A 20,038-nucleotide genomic window follows, 5' to 3' on the forward strand; every position below is an offset into this window, starting at 1 on the left:
AGGGTTACCACAGGGTTGGGAGCACACAATTGTTTGAAATGTCTTTACATTTTGTAGCATTAACACTATTCTTCCCTGGAAACATCTAAACTTAATCAATTGGAGGGGTGTCCATACCTTTTGCCATAAAGTGTAGGTGTGATGGACAGCTGTCTACAAAATTATGGTTATATACTTTGCATATGTAAAATATACCGTTAGAAGACAATAGTTTCCCTTTAAATTAGGCATAGCGAAAAAGTGTGGTTTTGCTAATCTTACACTTGGCAGGGTCTCTTTTCCAACAGGCTGCCCTCTTGGGGAAGATGGTAATGCTTCCTCTGTCATGTGTTCCACTTTATGCACATTCTCCTCCATGTATCCAGTGATTTCCTCCTTCTCATCTTCTTCCCGCCAGTTATTTAGCGCTCTCTCATGCTGGCTGTCCAAATACTGGGGAAGGTGATCCTCCTCAATAGATATTATTCTTTGCAGTGGATGAGCTTTGCTTTGTCTAGCTTCTGTGGAACTGTCCGGTTCTGTTACAGAGGAGAAGGCCCCATTTAGCGCTACAGAAGTCCGCTTTGAGGTGAACGCATCATCTTCTTCTGATGACTGACTGTACAATAAACACACATGTGAACAGCAATATAAGATAGAAGATCATAAAATGTACAAACAAAACCAATAAGAGGTATATCTAAAGACAAAACGTCTTTCTGCTTAAGATAGAGTATTTTTTTTTTAAACCCGTGTCTCATTAGGGAGTTTTTACTTCATGCCCTGTCCTGTAGACACAACAGGAAGTGAGAGAAAATATCTCCTGAGTGAGGAAAATCCCCTCTTGGATACTGCCACTGCAACAAGCAACCTAACAGGAAAAGTTTCTGCTCTGTTGACAACTAAAATGTTTGGATTTTCCCTCACTTTCAGGCCCAGTGGCATTGGTCACCAAGACAAAAGGAAGGTAAATCTCCACCGGGGGAGCACAGACAGAAGTAAAAACCTGACAGGATTTGATAATTCTTCCCCACCCTATCAAAAACTAAGGCTTTAGTTTCACTCTAAAGAACAACCAAGACAACAAGGAAGTTTACCTATTAAAAAGAATGCAACCCAGTAGCAACCGATGTTCCTAGATGCCATCTCTCTGCCCACTGGCTGATAATTGGACAATAATGGAGCACTAACACACCAGTAAGCCATCAGCTCTGCCCTCTCTGCTTTCTCCTGCTAACAGAATGTTCCCTTTCAAAACCTGTGTATGCGACAGAGCCTGAGTGGGTCTTAGCAATGGGTCCCCTCGGAGTCTGAGCGCCTCTGGGCAGGGAGTTATACGTTTTTGATATCAAAGCAGATTTAGGGTTCATACACATAAGCACAGGGGGCCATACGCCATTAAAAAAATTTAGTGTATTTCTGCCGAAGGGATTTACAGGTGTTTGCTTATAGCAGCCTGTAAAAATGAATTGACAGGCTGTGGCTGTATGCTGTTAACCACCCATCTGGACATTTAAATAAGTACAGTGATGGATGAACGGACCTGGACACTAACTGTCTGCATCTGGAGGCACACATCTATCCCTGTACGCACATAAACTCTCTGATGTGTGTTTCCAGCAGAGGGCCACTGCACCACCGATTACAGCTGCATCTGTACCCCACTCCCCCCTCCCTGCCTCTAAGACCTAGAACTGAGCGTTTAAACACCTCTGGTCGCTCAGCTTTTGGGTCTTCATCCTGCATAGAGTCAGTGACTGTCAATAACGGCTCTCTGCTGTGCCCCTCCAGTGCTCAGTGGAGCACTGTGTTGTGGAGAGGGTGGGAGCAGTTGGCTCAGGCTCTCAGCGGGTCACTGAGCCAGCTGCCAGTCCGGGCTTCTGGGCAGATCCTGACCATATGAATCTAGAACAGGTCTGTGACATCAACTGACAACAAGCTTTAGCCCACTGTGGCCTGAAAACGGGCAGTTCATTCTGCACTCCTGTGATCAAATAGAGAAGTACAGCCAAAAAAGCTTTGACTATACTTCTCCTTTAATTTGTACAGGAAGCTGTACGCAAACACCTGTTACTCCTAGGCAAGATAGTATGCTCATTTTTTTGCTATGTAGGGCTCTCTCTGGCCCTAGGAAAAAGCCCTTAGGAACTCATGATTGTTGAATGTAAAATGACATTTAATTAATTTTTTAAGGAATGCACAACCTCATTAAATGGTGTTTGCTTTGGATCTGCCCGAAGTTTAGCTTTAAAGCCACTTTGTGCCTGCATTGCACAGTGTCGTTTTAGGGCTTTGTGTGGATTCTGGCTATAAGTCATCAAATTCAATTATTCCTGAAGAGGCATAATAATGGAGAATATCTCAGAGGACGTCCTTCCAATTAGCAAATAATTTGCTGATGTGAGAAACGTATTATTACATAAAATAGTCCACCCAGCACTTGGAGGTAATTGGGGCTCCAGACGAGCCTCCTAAAATTAGATGAACTAAAAAGAAGCCGTCTTTTTTTTTAATCATACAGTTTTCAATAATCATTTTTGAATCCAGGAAGTCCCTCAATCATTTGTGAGATCTATACAATGACCAGTCTTTGTGCAATTGAAAATGAGAAAAATGTTTTTCCTAAAGTGTAGGAAAAGTGTAATATACTGTATATGCACATTTCCAGTAATGCTTTGATGTGGGTGGGTTTTCAGATGGGCACTCGATGCAACAAAGAACTGCTTGAACCACAATGTATTGTTCACAAAGGACTTCAATGATGTCTTTGAAAATCCACTTGAGATAAATTAGCAGAGTGCAGCTTATGTAAATTCATCATCTATTTTTCAGTATATTTGGGATCATGCCACATTGTATACATTTTTTTTAATGCTGAATTTTCCCCAATTTTAACAAGCTAATGACATTTTTTAAATAAAACCTTTCTGTTTTCATTACCTTATTTTAGACTCAGTGACATCATCACTAGGTCTCTACACTTGTCAATGCAAAATAGGTAATCATGTCATGGTCTTACCTTCTTGCTGTTCTCCTTCGTTTGACATGTGCTGGCGGCCATCTTGGTTTCTGGGTTTCTTGTAGCCTCCCACCCTGCGGCTCCTCCTTCCCACTGGGAGGAGCTGGATACCTAGCTCATATATATAGGAGGTCTGTGGCTTCAGTTCCCTGCTTGGTCCTCCTGTGTTCACATGCTACTAAGACTGCTGCTACTTCTGGTTCCTGTTCCTGGCTTCGTCTGACTACCCTGCTGGTTCCTGATCCTGGCTTCGTCTGACTACCCTGCTGGTTCCTGATCCTGGCTTCGTCTGACTACCCTGCTGGTTCCTGCCCCTGGCTTCGCAAAGACTCTGCATCGGTTTCGCCATCCGTTTGGACTTTTGCTTTATAGCTTGTTTTTCAATAAAGCTTTCTTATTTTCACTTATCTGTTGTTGTACGTCTGGTTCATGGTTCCGTGACATTAGGACCAAGCCATGAATTCTGACGGTACAGGGCCATCCTCGCTACCCACGCTGGTTGCCAGACTTGATCAGCAGGATCACCTATTGGGTCGGTTCGCCGTGGCGTTGCAAACCCTGCTTGAACGCACGGTACCACAGGCCACGAATTCTGACGGTGCAGGGCCATCCTCACTACCCACGCTGGTTGCCAGACTTGATCAGCAGGATCACCTGTTGGGTCGGTTCGCCGTGGCGTTGCAAACCCTGCTTGAACGCACGGTACCACAGGCCACGAATTCTGACGGTGCAGGGCCATCCTCACTACCCACGCTGGTTGCCAGACTTGATCAGCAGGATCACCTGTTGGGTCAGTTCGCCGTGGCGTTGCAAACCCTGCTTGAACGCACGGTTCATTTCGCTCCCGTTGCCGATGGGTCGGTTGTCGCTCCTGGGTCCGCTCCTACTGCCGCTCCGGTTGTTGCGCCAGAGTCTACCCCGACACCTGTTGTTGCGCCTGCGGTGTTTCGGGGTATGTCCGGTTCTGCCCCCCTTCCACAGCGCTTTGGGGGAGAGCCAACTCAGTGCCGAGGTTTCCTTAACCAGGTGGGCATTTATTTCGAGTTGCTGCCACATGCCTTTCCTACTGAGAGATCAAAGGTGGGCTTCTTAATCTCGCTGCTCTCGGACAAGGCCTTGGCCTGGGCCAGCCCTTTATGGGAGAACAACAATCCGGTGGTTGCCGAGTTTTCCGGTTTTGTTGCTTCTCTTCGGAGGGTATTCGATGTGCCGGCTCGTGCTGCCTCTGCTGCGAAGCTCCTTATGTCCATCAGACAGGGTTCACGATCCGTAGCTGAATACGCCATTGAGTTTCGTACCCTGGCAGCAGAGGTGGGCTGGAATAATGAGGCTCTGGTCGCTGCTTTCTCTCATGGTCTCTCGGATGCCTTGAAGGATGAGGTTGCAGCTAAGGACCTACCAGTGGAGCTCGAGTCTCTTATTTCTTTCCTGATTTTGATTGACACCAGACTCAGGGAGAGACCTTCCTTTAAGGAGAGTCTGCGGAGGCCTCCTAACAGATTGGCGCCTACCTTTGTTGTCCCACCCGTGCCTCCCTCTCCTCCCACGCCTCCTGGGGATGACTTGTCTGGGGGTGAACCCATGCAGCTGGGGTTTGCTCGCCTGTCCGAGGGGGAGAGGGTACTCCGGAGACGCGAGGGCCGATGCATGTACTGTGGTCTCGGTGGGCATTTTCGGTTGGCATGTCCGAACCGTCCAGGGAAACGCTCGCACCTGAGATCCTGTCGGGGGCAGATCTTGGGTGGAGTCTCCTCGTCCCCGGTTTCCCGTGTTGACAAACCACTGATCACTGTTGTCCTTTCCTGGGTCGGGGGCTCGGTGACGACCCAGGCGTTGGTGGACTCTGGTGCTGGTGGTTTGTTCATTGATAGTGTGTTCGCTGCCGCCAATTCCATTCCTCTGCAGGCTCGAGGTTCTCCTCTGGCTCTTGAGGCGATAGACGGCAGACCCCTTCTGCCGCCACACGTGACTCATGAGACCCTTCCAGTGGGGTTAGCCATTGGTGCCGTCCACAGAGAGTCGGTCTGCTTCCAGGTTATTTCGTCTCCACACTACTCGGTGGTCTTGGGGTACCCCTGGCTCCAGAAGCATAATCCGATTTTCGATTGGAGATCGGCCGAGATCCTCTCGTGGTCACCGCAGTGTGGGGCTAGTTGCATCCATGGGCCTGTCAAGTTGCTGTGTACTTCCTCGGACTCTCTGTTGCCCCCTGAATACGAGGAGTACCGGGATGTATTCGATAAGGTGCGCGCGGTTGCCCTACCTCCGCACCGCCCATACGATTGTGCCATCGAGTTACAATCTGGTGCCGTTCCTCCTCGTGGCAAAGTCTATCCACTGTCGGTAGCGGAGAATGAGGCCATGGAGGAGTACGTGAGGGAGGCGCTTTCACGTGGACACATTCGCAAATCCTCGTCCCCGGCAGGGGCTGGATTTTTCTTTGTGAAAAAGAAGGGCGGTGAGTTGAGGCCTTGCATCGATTACAGGGGGCTCAATCGCATCACGATCAAGAACGCTTACCCGATACCCTTGATTTCCGAGTTGTTCGATCGCCTTAAAGGGGCCACGGTCTTTACCAAACTCGACCTGAGGGCGGCATATAACCTCGTAAGGATCAAGGCGGGCGATGAGTGGAAGACCGCGTTTAACACCAGGACCGGTCATTATGAATCCTTGGTTATGCCCTTTGGGCTGTGCAATGCGCCCGCAGTCTTTCAGGAATTCATCAACGATGTTTTCCGTGACCTGTTGCAGCAGTGTGTGGTGGTCTACCTGGATGACATCTTGGTATATTCTGAGTCCATGGAGACCCACATTCTGGATGTCAAACGAGTGTTGCAACGGTTACGAGAGAACAAGCTGTTCGGTAAGCTTGAGAAATGCGAATTTCACCGATCCCAGGTAACTTTCTTAGGTTACATCATTTCCGCTGAGGGGTTCTCCATGGATCCTGAGAAGGTTTCGGCTGTCTTACAGTGGCCCCAGCCCAGTGGTCTTCGCTCCCTGCAGCGCTTTTTGGGCTTCGCCAATTATTATCGGAAGTTCATCAGGGACTTTTCCATGCTAGCCAAGCCTCTCACGGATCTGACCAGGAAGGGCAGTAATTCCCAGGTCTGGCCGCCCGAGGCCATCCGAGCTTTTGAGGCTCTAAAGTCCGCCTTTGTGTCGGCTCCGATTCTGTCGCATCCCAACCCTGGGTTGCCCTTTGTCCTCGAGGTGGACGCGTCTGAGACGGGAGTAGGCGCCCTTCTGTCTCAGCGTAGAACACCAGAGGGTCCTCTGCTTCCTTGTGGGTTTTACTCCCGGAAACTGTCTTCCGCGGAGTGCAACTACCAGATTGGTGACAGGGAGTTATTGGCCATCGTGCAGGCTCTTAAAGAATGGAGGCACTTGCTCGAGGGTTCGGTGGTTCCGGTCCTCATCCTGACGGACCACAAGAATCTGACCTACCTCTCTGAGGCCAAGAGATTGACACCACATCAGGCCAGATGGGCTCTGTTCTTGTCACGTTTTAATTACGTGGTCTCCTACCTACCCGGTTCCAAGAACATCAGGGCTGATGCCTTATCACGGCAGTACTCCGACCTGTCCAGGGAGGAGTCGATTCCGACTTCGGTCATACCTCCGAATCAGATCCTGGCTGCCATTCGCACCAGCCTGACCTCTCCCCTGGGTGAGCAGATTTTGGCGGCTCAATCTGGTGCTCCCTCTGGGAGACCCAACGGCAGATGTTTTGTGCCTGAGGAGTTGCGCACTCGGTTGTTGCGAACCTACCATAACTCCAAGACCGCGGGGCATCCTGGGAAGAATCAGCTGTCCTGGGCTGTTTCACGTCTGTTCTGGTGGCCTTCCCTACGTTCCGACATCGCCGCATATGTAGCGGCATGCTCCGTTTGTGCCCAGAGTAAGTCCCCTCGGCACCTTCCGTTGGGCCTTCTGCAACCCTTAGCCACCGGGGAGCGCCCATGGTCACACCTGGGGATGGATTTCATTGTGGACCTCCCTGCATCCCGAGGCCATACGGTCATTCTCATGATTGTGGATCGGTTTTCCAAAATGTGTCACTGTGTTCCTCTCAAGAAGTTACCCTCTGCACAGGAGTTGGCCACGATTTTTGCCAGGGAGGTCTTTCGGTTGCACGGTTTGCCCAAGGAGATTGTGTCGGATCGGGGGAGTCAGTTTGTGTCCAGGTTCTGGCGCGCCTTTTGCTCCCAGTTGGGGATTCATCTCTCCTTCTCCTCGGCCTACCACCCTCAGTCCAATGGGGCCGCAGAACGTTCCAATCAGGCCTTGGAGCAATTCCTTCGTTGCTATGTCTCCGATCACCAAGACAATTGGGTTGACCTCCTGCCTTGGGCTGAGTTTGCCAGGAACACGGCGGTGAACTCTTCCTCTGGGACGTCTCCCTTCATGGCCAACTATGGGTTCCAACCTGCCGTGTTACCGGAGGTATTCTCTCCCCAGGATATTCCGGCTGTGGAGGATCACCTTTCCGTCCTACGTGCTTCGTGGGTACAGATCCAGAAGTCCCTTGAGGTCTCTGCGCAGCGCCAGAGACTCCAGGCTGATCGCAGACGAGCGCCTGCTCCTTCCTACCAGGCCGGAGACCGTGTATGGTTGTCCACCCGCAACCTCAACCTTCGAGTGCCCACTCCCAAGCTGGCGCCTCGCTTTGTTGGTCCCTTCCGAGTGCTTCGCAGGGTAAACCCGGTAGCCTATGCCCTTGCGCTTCCTCCTGGCATGCGGATCTCCAACGTGTTTCATGTCTCCCTGTTGAAGCCTCTGGTGTGTAATCGTTTCACTTCCTCGGTTCCTCGGCCTCGTCCGGTCCGAGTGGGCAATCGTGAGGAGTATGAGGTGAGCAATATCCTGGACTCACGCCTGGTCCGCGGTCGGGTGCAGTTTTTGGTTCATTGGCGTGGTTATGGTCCAGAGGAGCGTTCCTGGGTTCCCTCCGCAGATGTCCATGCTCCTGCCTTGCTCCGAGCCTTCCACGCACGCTTCCCTCAGAAACCGTTCTTTACTCCGCGGAGGAGGGGCCCTTGAGGGGGAGGTACTGTCATGGTCTTACCTTCTTGCTGTTCTCCTTCGTTTGACATGTGCTGGCGGCCATCTTGGTTTCTGGGTTTCTTGTAGCCTCCCACCCTGCGGCTCCTCCTTCCCACTGGGAGGAGCTGGATACCTAGCTCATATATATAGGAGGTCTGTGGCTTCAGTTCCCTGCTTGGTCCTCCTGTGTTCACATGCTACTAAGACTGCTGCTACTTCTGGTTCCTGTTCCTGGCTTCGTCTGACTACCCTGCTGGTTCCTGATCCTGGCTTCGTCTGACTACCCTGCTGGTTCCTGATCCTGGCTTCGTCTGACTACCCTGCTGGTTCCTGCCCCTGGCTTCGCAAAGACTCTGCATCGGTTTCGCCATCCGTTTGGACTTTTGCTTTATAGCTTGTTTTTCAATAAAGCTTTCTTATTTTCACTTATCTGTTGTTGTACGTCTGGTTCATGGTTCCGTGACAAATCATGGCTGTTGGAGGGGCCTGCAGGGTGCTGTGCTGTACATAGCTTAAGGTAAACAGGCAGCTGTGTTAATGCCCACCGGCCCACCAATGCTGAGCCTCCATAATTAAAAAGAAATTAAGTGAATAAAAGGGGCAGGGATTAAAGATGATGCTTGATGTTCTGGGCTTTATCTGAGTTGCTGTAGCTTCTAGTTTCTAAACCAGGAGTAGTCTCCAAACTTTCCACACAAAAGGCCAGTTTACCGTCCTTCAGACTTTAAGAGGGCCGGACTGTGTCCAGCGGGAATCAACATTTTTTTTCACCATCAGTGAGAGTAAACAGAGCACCATCTTTGGTGTCAGTGGGAGAAATGGTGCCTCATTGTTGATGTCAATAGATTAAATAGTGCCCCATTGTTGATGTCAATGGCAGGAATTATGCCCCATTGTTGGTGTCAGTAGGCAGAATAATGTCTCATATCAGTGGGATCAAAAGTGCCCCAAGGGCTGGATAAAAACAAGCAAAGAGCCACATCTGGTTACTGGGCTGCAGCTTGGAGACCCCTGTTCTAAACAATTGAGAAGCCCTTACAAGGTGCTGCCTCGTGTCCTGGCTGGAGGATGCCTAGCTTTTTAAACTTCCTAGCATTTAGCTTTTTCATCCCTAGCCTTAAAACCCTTGGTCCACCCCTTTTATTCATTAAATTTCACATTTTTTGATTGTGTGTGGGCATTTCCTAGGGTGGTCTCTCTGCATGTACATAGAGCCTCAAGAAAAAAAACTGAAAAATAAATGGCCTAAGATATAGTAACAAACATCTAAATTTTGTTGACAAGCATGATGAAACAGTTTCACGGTAAAGATCCAAACCTAAGTATTAAAAGATAAATGACAACGTTGTCACCTCTAAACAGCGATGCGACCATCTTTAGGTTAAGGTCTTCATCCAGAAACTCTGTACCGTGTATGTCAATTTAGATTGTTGCTACTATCCCTTATCCTATTTCTTTTTCACATTTTTCTTGAAAGTGACTCAGGATTGGGATAATACTTATTCCACACATTAACACAGCTACAATACATGATCTTCAGTTTACCAAAGGAAGCATTTAAATTATTTTCGTATTGCAAATACACCTTCCCTAGAAATGCCCACTCCTCCAGACTGACATCCACCCATCAAGGCATAACATGTTCCAAGAGCTAGTCTACTGCTTGCATCAGAATTGAGCTCTGGTGAGAGAAGCACTAAGGCAGGGTGTTGTGTTTTCCGAGGTACAGTGTGTACAGCACCAGCCCATCCCTGCAGCTATGAGATGCCTGCATTGCATAGAGAATCACAAAGAACCAGTGATGATATTACTGCAATTAAATTAGGTATGTAATAAAAACAAAAAAAGTTTTATTTAAAAATGCCACTGACATATTGATTAAGCGGGAGGGAGAGGGAGAAACAGGGAAAGCAAGATTAAACTTTAGCTTAAGTCCCGGTTCACACTACCTCACCCCCGGGAGAAGACAATGGCTTGGCAAAAAGGATTGCCACATCAACACTATCAAGAAGGATTGCCACATCAACACTATCTGTGGGAATTAGGCAAATTTCTTTCCTGTAACCCGTGCTTAGAAACCCTAAAATACCAAAAAGTACACTGCTATTTTTCAGGAGGAATTTCAGACAAAAGGTAAATGTTTCTAGGTACTGCTTAGGCATATTTTTAGATGTTCCTATAATATAATATAGAAGGACAAAAACAATTTTTACATTGAGGCCAGTCAGTTTAAAAAAAAAATCCATTGATGTATATTGATATAACATATAGATAATTGCTAAAAAAATCTATTTTGTAATTGTCTGTAACAAAAAAATGACATTCCCATTTCATCCTGCAGATGCTGTGATTTTCTACAATTCCAAAACTTTCAATGTGAGGTAATTAAATGGTAACCCGAAGGCATTCTGTACAACACTGATGTTTTGAATGTGCCCAGAAAACTAATTTTCCGCTCATGTGATTGGCCCATTACTTTTCCCGCAAGTCTATACAGACATTCAAATCAAATCTCAGACATTCATTGCAATGGAAGTTTATTCTGTGGGAAAATATTCTCTAAGGCTTGTCAACTTCTAAAGGGATGCGAACACAGCAGCTTTTCTTATTACAACACCAAGTTTGTACTAAAGTTTGTTCTAAATGTATAAAAGGAAACTGACCCATCTATTCAAAAATCAGTTTGGGAAAAGATACCGTGACAGTGTGGGGCCCTGTCACTGTGAAAATGGATGTAATGACATAGGGTTTGCACCTATGCTGTTTTTACAGCTTTCACCTGGTTTTGTAATCCGGGATCAGGGTTTGGAGCTTGAGACTTTAAGGTGATTTGAGTGGGAAGAAGTCTCCATTCCTGTGTCGAGGTCTTACTGGAGACCTGCAGCTGTGTAAATATGCAGGTGTGCACACTTGTTATAAGTGAGGCCTGGCCATAGCTCAGTGCCCTTGTCAGTAGATAGTTGTGTGCTCTCATTTGGAGACAGAAGAGGTGATCTACTAAGGAGACTGTACTCCATGTTGGAGAGATTCCTTGCCCACAGGACTGGGAGAGTTGGGACAGCCGTGATTTTGGGAGACTGAGAAAACAGGTGACTAGACGAGTCCAGGGGACTGAGGAAGTCTGTGAGTCTCAGTGGAATGAAAGAGCCTGGAGTGCCAGAAGATCCCATATTGAGAGGACAGGGAGTGGGTCACTGTAGCTGAATGCTGTAACAATAAGCTGAGCAGGAGAACCCAGAGAACTAATTCTGAGGGACCGGTGAGAAGACAAGAGGGGCTGCTGGAGGGGAAACCAGGTGGCATTTTTGTGTTACTTGTTTTGCTGGTGAAGAAGTATGCATGAAGTTTACTTTTTTTTAACTACTTCCAGACCGCCCGTCGCAGTTATATATCGCTACTTTGACGTAAATACAGGGGTTATGGCAGCAGATAGCTGCCATAACCCGGTATTTTTTTTACTGGGTGGTGGTCCTCTTTCTTATAAAAGTGGTCGCAGCGGCAGATTCATCACGGGATCACTTTTATGGGTGGCGGAAGAGGTGACCCCCCCCGTCGCTTGTCGGTTACTTACCGGAGCTGTCGGTAGAGGGGTAAAAACTATTGCATGTGTTTTGTGATGATAGAGTCGGGGGTTTGTGTAAACTTAGGGTAGGGGGCTCTGTGTATGAATCCACGTTTCCTGGTGCAGAAATCAAATTAAAGTGGATGAACAGTGCATGGCAGATGTGAAACATTTTATGCTAAAATATCAACCCTTTTATCTTCCAAGAGAGTTTACCTGTGGTTTTTTTTTTTTTTATTGCTGTCCATATCCTACCAGATGCCAATTATAAAAATGCAACTCAGAGAACTTATGAAGCAGTCAGTAAACAGATGGCTAGGCAACCAGACTGTGTTTGTATTGTGGCTGGAGATTTTAATAAAGCAGATTTGAGGACATTCTTGCCTAAACTGCATCGGCATGTCCATATTCCAGCAAGAGGAAAATCACTTTGGACTGTGTTTATACTAATATATTTGGTGCATATAAGGCTTTTTCCCATCTGTTTTTATTGTACGGATTGTCCTGTATCTTGCTCCAGTGAGCCTGAACACTTACAATACTATCTGCTAAAACCAATGGCCACGTTTCCGTAGTCTTACTCTATATAGCTAGCTATAGATGGCTCGCAATTCAGCTTTAGCAGGGAAAAGTTGAATTTTGATTCATGTGGGGCTGTCCCTGTTTGTCAGAAGTTGATCGTTAGATTGACTTCTAACAAACTGACAAGTTGGAAAGTTCTGCTGTCAGAAAACAATGGCCCAAGGATGGGGATGGGGACGGGGGGGGGGGGGGGGGGCTTCCTCCATTCTCTTTGTTTATGTGGATGGAGGAGTCAGTTATTTGTTTTTTGTTCAGCCTGCTGGCTAAAGAAAAATTAATGAACTACCTATAGCCAGTTTTGGACTATCTATGGCCAGCTGCTTATGATAGAGTTGACCTAAGGTTCCTGCTCAAAAAACTCTACTCCATTGGCTTCAGTGACTCTGCTCTTTGATGGTTCTCCTCTTGCCTATCTCATTGCACTTTTAGTGTCACTTACAACTCTATATTCTCCTCTCCTCCTCTTCTTTCCATAGGGGTCACTGAAGCTTCCATCCTCAAGGCTTTTATTTACTATCTACCCCTCCTTTCTGAGTTAGCCTCACACCGCTTCCAACTTCAAGAAGAAGTCTTGCCTGATCTCTTTAAATCACTGCCACTCATTTAGCCCTAACCTAGCCAATCCTTCAAATTCATTCATCCATTTTCTTTCAGATGTCGACAATTGTGGATAAAAGTCATACAGAGGAATCTATGTCCAAATTAGTGTTGTGCATTTCCAAAAAGGGGGTGTTTGTAGTGATGTTAGGTTTCATAAGCCAAAGTCTTGCAGAACAATAAAAAGAAACGAGTATTGAAAAATATAATCTAAAAAGTCAGCTATCAGTGCTTAAGTGGTCTGGAAAAATCAGCATGCAATATGTGTGAATATACAAACAAAAAAGTAAATAAAAAAGAAAAAAGCAGCACTGTATGAATAATAGTGATACTCTTCAACAAGTATACAAATGTGCATAAACAAAAAAGAGTTTTAAATCAAATAAAATAGATCACAATAATGTGAATAAAAGTCCATGAGTGTAAATGAAATAGTTCCAGTGTTATTAATCCACAATCTCAGTGAATTACCATCTGTGTGCTGCCTTCACCAAATATAAGAAGTGCACACTCACCAGAACCAGTTGCTGTCTAAGTTATAGGACAACAAAAGTGCATTCAGTATTCAATGGTCTTCCTTATGAAGATACATCCGATACTCTATGGGTGTGGTAGATCTTCCAACCTCACAGGTTGAGAAATATAAAGTTTGCCAATGCTGAGTCCCCTATTTTAATATTTGTTGCCTGACTATTATTTTGATCTGAAAAATGTAGCACTTTTTGAGTTACTTCATTCTTACTTCTCATTGACTTTACAAGCTGCATGCTTGTTCGGGATCAAATCAGAAAGTAGAGGCAAAATATTAATGTTGCCAGTGGAAGAAGGGGGAACAAGTCATACCCCAAAATCAGAATTATTAGATTTGTAACTCTGCCTCCCATCCGTAAGGGAAGTAGCAGAAGAGCAAAGGGAAAATAAACTGCTGTGTGGGTCAGCATTAAAGGGAACCTGTTGCTTAGACCTGCATGGGCAAAGCACAGCTTCACATTAAGCCATATGAAAACATGGGTCACTGAATAATATCCATTTACCTTGACAACTACTATATTTACCTTTTCACAGAAGGCTTCCTCTCAAAATAATTTCCAATGACAGATCCAGATCTTTGATTCCGTATTGATTTTGATGAGGTAACCTTTGATTTCTGCTTAGAATACAATAATAATAATAATAATAATAAAAAAAACAAAAAACATTTCTTCATGAGTACAAAAATGTACTTACAGATAGTCTTGTCCTATTCCGATTTTTGATGTAACTGATCATAAAGTGTACACTTAGGCCTCATGCACACAGGACGTAAAAAAAACAAGCGTTTGAGGTTAGGTTTTTTTTTTTTCAGCCTCTGAATGCACCTTTATGTTAGCCTATGTGGCTGTGCACACAAAGGCGTATTAGAGGGGAAGTGTTTAGAGGCTGAAAAAGTGCACCACCAGAGTGTTCAAGAGAAGCTTTCAGACTGAAAAACCACAGAACATGCCTAAACGCTAGATACGTTTAGGGCTTGAACGTTCATTCATTCCAATGGCTGGAATAAATAAATGATCTGGCCAATAGAGTGAATGAACATCAAAATGGTTGACATTTCTTTTCTTGACATGTGATTTTTCCTCCCCTGGACGCCTTTGTGCATGGGGTCTTAGGGTCAGTTCACATCAGTCTGATCAATAGCTGTGCTTTTAACACATGCACATTAACATTTATTGCATTAAGGCAAGGCAGTCTTTTCATTTATGTTTTTGGTCCAAAGCACCACAACGATTTCTAATAGTGCAAGCTGCATTTTTTGTAACATAACGCACTGCAATGCAAGATATTGCAATACTGTGTTCTGTAGTGCACTGCAACACATGTGCTAGTGCTATGTTTTAGGTGTTATGTTTCTGATGTAAGGAGTCTGCTCCCACCAGAAAGTCTTGGCATTGGAGAATGTATGAACAATAAGGCAGCTTTGGAAATCTGAAATAGGACATGAAACACTTCAGGTCTGCCCCAAAGCAGTTTTACTGATACAGATCGGCACCTGTACACCGTATCACGAATATATATACGTGATCCAGCTCCTTTGGGTAAGGGGCACGCATACGGGCCGCCGGTGGTTCACTCCCGCTGTGATCACACACATAGGGAGCCCAGTAGCGGGTACCGCTGACTCAATGTCCACCGGCACCCGCTGATGATCTAGCAGAGAGGCAGAAAGGCGGTCTGCCTTTGTAAACAAGGCAGATCGCCAATCTGACAGGAGGGCAGCCATGGATACTGTATTCCTGCAAAGCAGGGACGGGATGCATCTCTTCCCCTAGTAAAAGCATCTTCCACACTGTAATAAAACACAGGCTAGACACCCAGTTAAACCTTTGATCGCTCCTGATGATAATCCCTTCCCAGCCAGTATCATTAGTACAGTGACTGCATATTTTTTAGCACTAAACACTGTATTAGTGTCAATGGTCCCCAAAAAGTGTCAAAAGTGTCAGCTAGTGTCAGAATGTCTGCCACAATATTGCAGTCCTACTATAAGTCGCTGATCTCTGCCATTACTAGTAAAAAAAAAAAAAAAAATCCCATAGTTTGTAGACACTATAACTTTTGCACAAACCAATCAATATTTGCTTATTGGGAATTTTTTTAATCAAAAATATGTAGCAGCATACATACTGTATTGGCCTAAATTTTAAAAGAAATTAGATTTTTTGCATTTTTTTATTGGATATGTTTTTTTAGCAGAAAGTAAAACATTTGTTTTTGCTTTTTTTGTTTTTTTGAGAGTTGTTGGTCTTTTTATGTTTATAGCGCAAAAAAAAAAACAAAAAACGCAGAGGTTATCAAATACCACCAAAACAAAGCTCTATTTGTGGGAAAAAAGGACCTAAATTTTATTTGGATAAAGTGTCTTGTGACCGTGCAATTGTCAGTTAAAATAATGCAGTGCCTTATTGCAAAAAAATGGCCTGGTCATGAAGGGGGTAAATCTTCCAGAGGTCAAGTGAATATTAAGAAATACTTTTTATAAAGCCTAGATCCTCTTTAAGTACCGGTTCACAGTTGTGCGATGCGGGAACGCTGCGAATATACAGCGTGTTCCCGCATCGCATCCGCACCCCTGGCAGTTCACACTGCCATATGCGATACGCTGGGGGTGTCAATTTAAATTTAACGACACCCCCAGATCAAATCACATATCGCAGTGCGATCTGAAAGTTCGCACAGAATCTGATCGCACTAGTGTGAACCCCCAATGCGATCCGATTCTGCTGTGGACCAAAAAAAGGGTGCTGTGCTTCTTTCAGTGCAATCGCGGTGCGAATTCAGCCATACAAACTGTATGGCTGAATTTGCACCGCACAGGGATCGCATGTAATTTTAGGAGCAGTGCGTTCCGAATTACCTGCGATCTTTGTGATCGCACAAATGTGAACCGGCACTAAAGGATATTGATTGAGTTAAGCAACTAAATTGTGCATTACCTGTATAAAGCTGTCCCGTTCATCCCGTAAGTGTTTATTCATCTCCCTGAAGTAAAAAAAATAAAAAATGCAAAAGTTTTCATGAGTATTGTACATAATTACATTCACACTTTACAGCCCAACCAAAATTTTGTTCTAGATTGAATGGGGAAAGTAAGGACTCCTGTTAGCTTACTGTTGCGGTCTGTGATACCATTAGGGGATTCCTCCAATTCCTGCAACATCAATACAAGAAATGAAGGGTTTGGGTGTCAATAGAACAGGAAGCCTCAGACAGCAAAAAAAAAGCCTGACAGAGGTTGAAAGTTTTTTCCGCCATAATAAAAAAAGTGAATTTAATGCTTACTTAAACATTTCCCACCAGGAACACACATACAGCAATACAAATCTGATACTGGTTCTCAGCAACCCTACTCTTCCCCCAAAATTCTAAGAGTTATAGCAGATCTCCTCTTCACCTAAACATGAGGATGCAGAAAGCAACAAAAAAATATTGTCAGAGGATTTAACACTTCCTTTGCTAGGAATGTGTGTTTATTTCGGGCTGTGTCCCCTGTGATGAGACTTCCCATCACTTTATGCTCTGCAATCTCTGCAATGCCAACTTAGAGAGCAATGAAGACCCGTCAGAGGCTCTAACCTTTTTCCACTTTATCAAAAACAAAATAAAAGGCTTTGCCTGAAATTGGATTTATAAACATTGTCACAGAACGCCTGGCACCCATATGGGTGTCTCCATCAAGATACAGCTTCCTCCACTCTGATACCAGAATGAAACTGGGTACTGTAGATGAGAATTGCATCCAAGAACTAGATGACACTAGCTTAGGTGCAAACCGGAACTGACTTTATTGTAAATTCACACAGAATATATACCACACAAAATCAGATAAGAGCTTGATGACATTATCCTAAACATTAAGCAAACTTTAAACAGTAATATAATCAGTACTCCTAACAGTACATCTAATGAACAGCTAACATAAGCATAAACACATAAACATGCCACAATAGTTTGGTAACGAGGTGAAATTGACACAATACTAGCAGACAGACAGAAACAATAGGTGACTCAATTAACAATGGAAATTCACATTTGAGAGACACACAATGGGTGAATTATACCATGAGAGAAAGACACCTCAATAAACAGATTATCGCTGGGGACCCCAGCATCAGGTTTAGGAGGAGGTGAAGCAGTCATTGCTGGTTTGGGCACAGAGGACCCAAATCTGTATCTAGGTCCTAGGTTCTCAAAGTCTTTGTGTTTAGGGGAGACATGAACCCGAATCCAAAGCAAAACCACTCAACAGGTTCCCAGACGCACACCTCCCAAGAATAGAGACCCCTCAAAAGCCAGGGCCCATAGTCAGTAAGCAAGAGCCTACCCTGCAGTGCCCTCCAAAAGCCCATGTCCCGATTAGGTCTGTCACAATCATGCATTATATTTTTGAAACATTGACACAGATTGTTAATATATAAGGCCTGTTCACACAGTCTATGTCAATGGACTACCAGACACGTGGGAATGCACAAAAAGTATGGCAGGCATGACTTGGTTCACACCCATATGGGTGGTGTAGCTCGCGTTTGTGTGAGTACACCAACTTATTCATTTGAATAGCCGCTGTACCTGACCCTTTTTTGAAAATGCAGCTGCATGGAACCGCTTGGTGCTTTGGGTTTTACACACCCGAAACTGCCTTTCAATGCCTAGAGGTGCCATTAACAATTAATGGCACCCCCACACATCTGCATGTTCATCTCTGGGTGTGGGAATGCATGCAATTTACACAAATTGCAGCACCAAAAATAACGTGAACTTGGTCTAAAATCACACTGCAGCAAATCTCATGGTACCATGTGGTTTGGTGGTCCCAACATGTTCAGGTTCCATAGATGCTTTTGGGGCGCCATTAACAATTAATGGCACCTGCACGTGTCTAAGAAGGGCAGCTTGTTCCAGTGCGGTGTGGCAAATGCAAAAATGCAACTATACACAGTTGAGACCTTTAGTTTTATTTTGAAAATGAACTTCAGCAAAACAGTTTTTCTAGTTTTGGAGAGCACGTGGAAGAGTTATATCCTCGGTAACTGGGTTTTTATTAGTGATGGATGGGACTAGGAATGAGTAAGCAATGTTTCACTTCAGATACGTACCTTAACAAGTCAAGCTGTTTGAGCAGTGCGGTCCTTTCTCGCTGTAAGCTCTCTGTTACCCGGTATACTTCCCTGTGATGGAAACAATTAACAGAGAATAAATAATCCAGCCATGTCTGAATCCTCGAGAATTGATTCATCATAGGTGGATACATTGGATGGCAAAGAGCTAACATGAAATCAATCCAGCATTTTTAAAGGAAAATTGTCGAGATGGAACTATGGGAGCTTTCATTTTAAACTTGTTTTTAAAGGTGTAAAAACCAGACAACAAAGTGTGAGACAGATGGCTAGCATAATCAGATACGTGTACGGGAGATGTCTGCTGAATTTTACATGCTGTCGTATCTTGTACTTGTCTCTATCTCCATTGTATGTTTCCTACCTGTAAAATATTTTTACACGGATAAACACATTGAATCTTGCAGATTGTACAAACAACAAATTATTACTAACTTTCGGTTGTATTATTGACTAAGCGATCGACATGTTGTGATATTAATTTTATACTTGATACGATATGCTGTTTATACTCCATGTTGAAATATATGTAAAACCTCAATAAAAAGTTTTTTTGAATGTGAAAGGTGTAAAGTCCAGGTCTTTCATTTTTAAAGATTTTTCTTACTACCTGTTGCATCAGGGATCTATAATAAGTAGTGGGTGAAGTGTCAGGACACCAACATGCGTCAGTAACTCACTCAACTAAATTAGTAAATTAGTATGATGAGGATGAGGATAATTGCTCAGGAACATGCACATTCAAAAACAAGTCAGCAGTGACAGCTCCAGTATTTCTTATCTAAACGAGAACCCTAATTCAGGCAAATACTTTTTATGTAAAGGCAGACTTGTTCAGGCTTTATTTAACCTAATAAGGATTTTGTAGCAAATTCTAAAAAAAGAAGGGCTGCTGAAGTTAGCGAACTCTTAATTTAGTAAAGCACAATAATCGGATGTCTATGTCTGGCTTTGATGACTGTGGGTCAGTGGGAGTCATGGCTTGTCTGTGTCTAAAACGACTATATTGGGATGACTGATGCATAAAGTGCAGGATGGGAAGCTTGTCTTGGTTGATGGGAGAAGAGATTTTTGGTTCCTGACTCAAACCTGCTCTTGAGATGTGATGGGGAGGTAAGGTAGACACACAAAAGTCTTAACTCTTTAAAACCAGGAAATTTGTATTACCACTACCACTACTACTGTAGGAAACCCTACAGTGAAATCTCCAGCCAAAATGTTTTAATCATTTTGGTTAGGTAGTGAAGTGTTAAATTCCTACCTGGTTATTCTTTTTACGGCAGTGAAGTCTTAAATTCCTATCTGGGTATTTTTTTTACAGTAGTGAAGTCTTAAATGCCTACCTGTTTTTTTTTTTTTGCTGGGGAGATCTCCCATCTTTTCCTGTCTTGGAGATACAACAGGATGTGGAAGCGAATCTCACCAAAATGGGGGCAATTCCCATCTTAGACCGTTGTGACTGAAATGTGTATCCCCATTGGATGATATCCCCTCACCTCTTGCTCTAGTAAGAACTTTAACATTTTGAATTGTCTCTCCTTCTGTCATCCTGAGAGTGGTCACCAAAATAAATCGAGGGGTAAATCTCCCCAGCAGGAG

At 44.7% G+C, this 20,038-nt stretch overlaps 1 protein-coding gene across 2 annotated transcripts in view; it reads right to left on the minus strand.

Moving 5' to 3' along the window:
- Positions 1 to 20,038, minus strand: part of CRACR2A (calcium release activated channel regulator 2A) — a 205,657-nt gene that overhangs the window by 41,029 nt on the left and 144,590 nt on the right. Inside the window, exons 9-12 of one of the 2 annotated variants that reach the window (XM_082256108.1) lie at positions 18,419 to 18,490; positions 16,259 to 16,304; positions 13,844 to 13,935; positions 262 to 598 (exon numbers count right to left, since the gene is read on the minus strand). In XM_082256108.1, the coding sequence (XP_082112234.1) occupies positions 262 to 598; positions 13,844 to 13,935; positions 16,259 to 16,304; positions 18,419 to 18,490 (547 nt within the window). Of the gene's footprint in view, positions 1 to 261; positions 599 to 13,843; positions 13,939 to 16,258; positions 16,305 to 18,418; positions 18,491 to 20,038 lie in introns of both variants that reach the window. The other variant, XM_082256107.1, reaches the window with a different exon arrangement.

The sequence above is a fragment of the Pelophylax lessonae genome (genome assembly GCF_965119305.1).
Source record: "Pelophylax lessonae genome assembly, chromosome: 4".
NCBI classification, from domain to species: domain Eukaryota; kingdom Metazoa; phylum Chordata; class Amphibia; order Anura; family Ranidae; genus Pelophylax; species Pelophylax lessonae.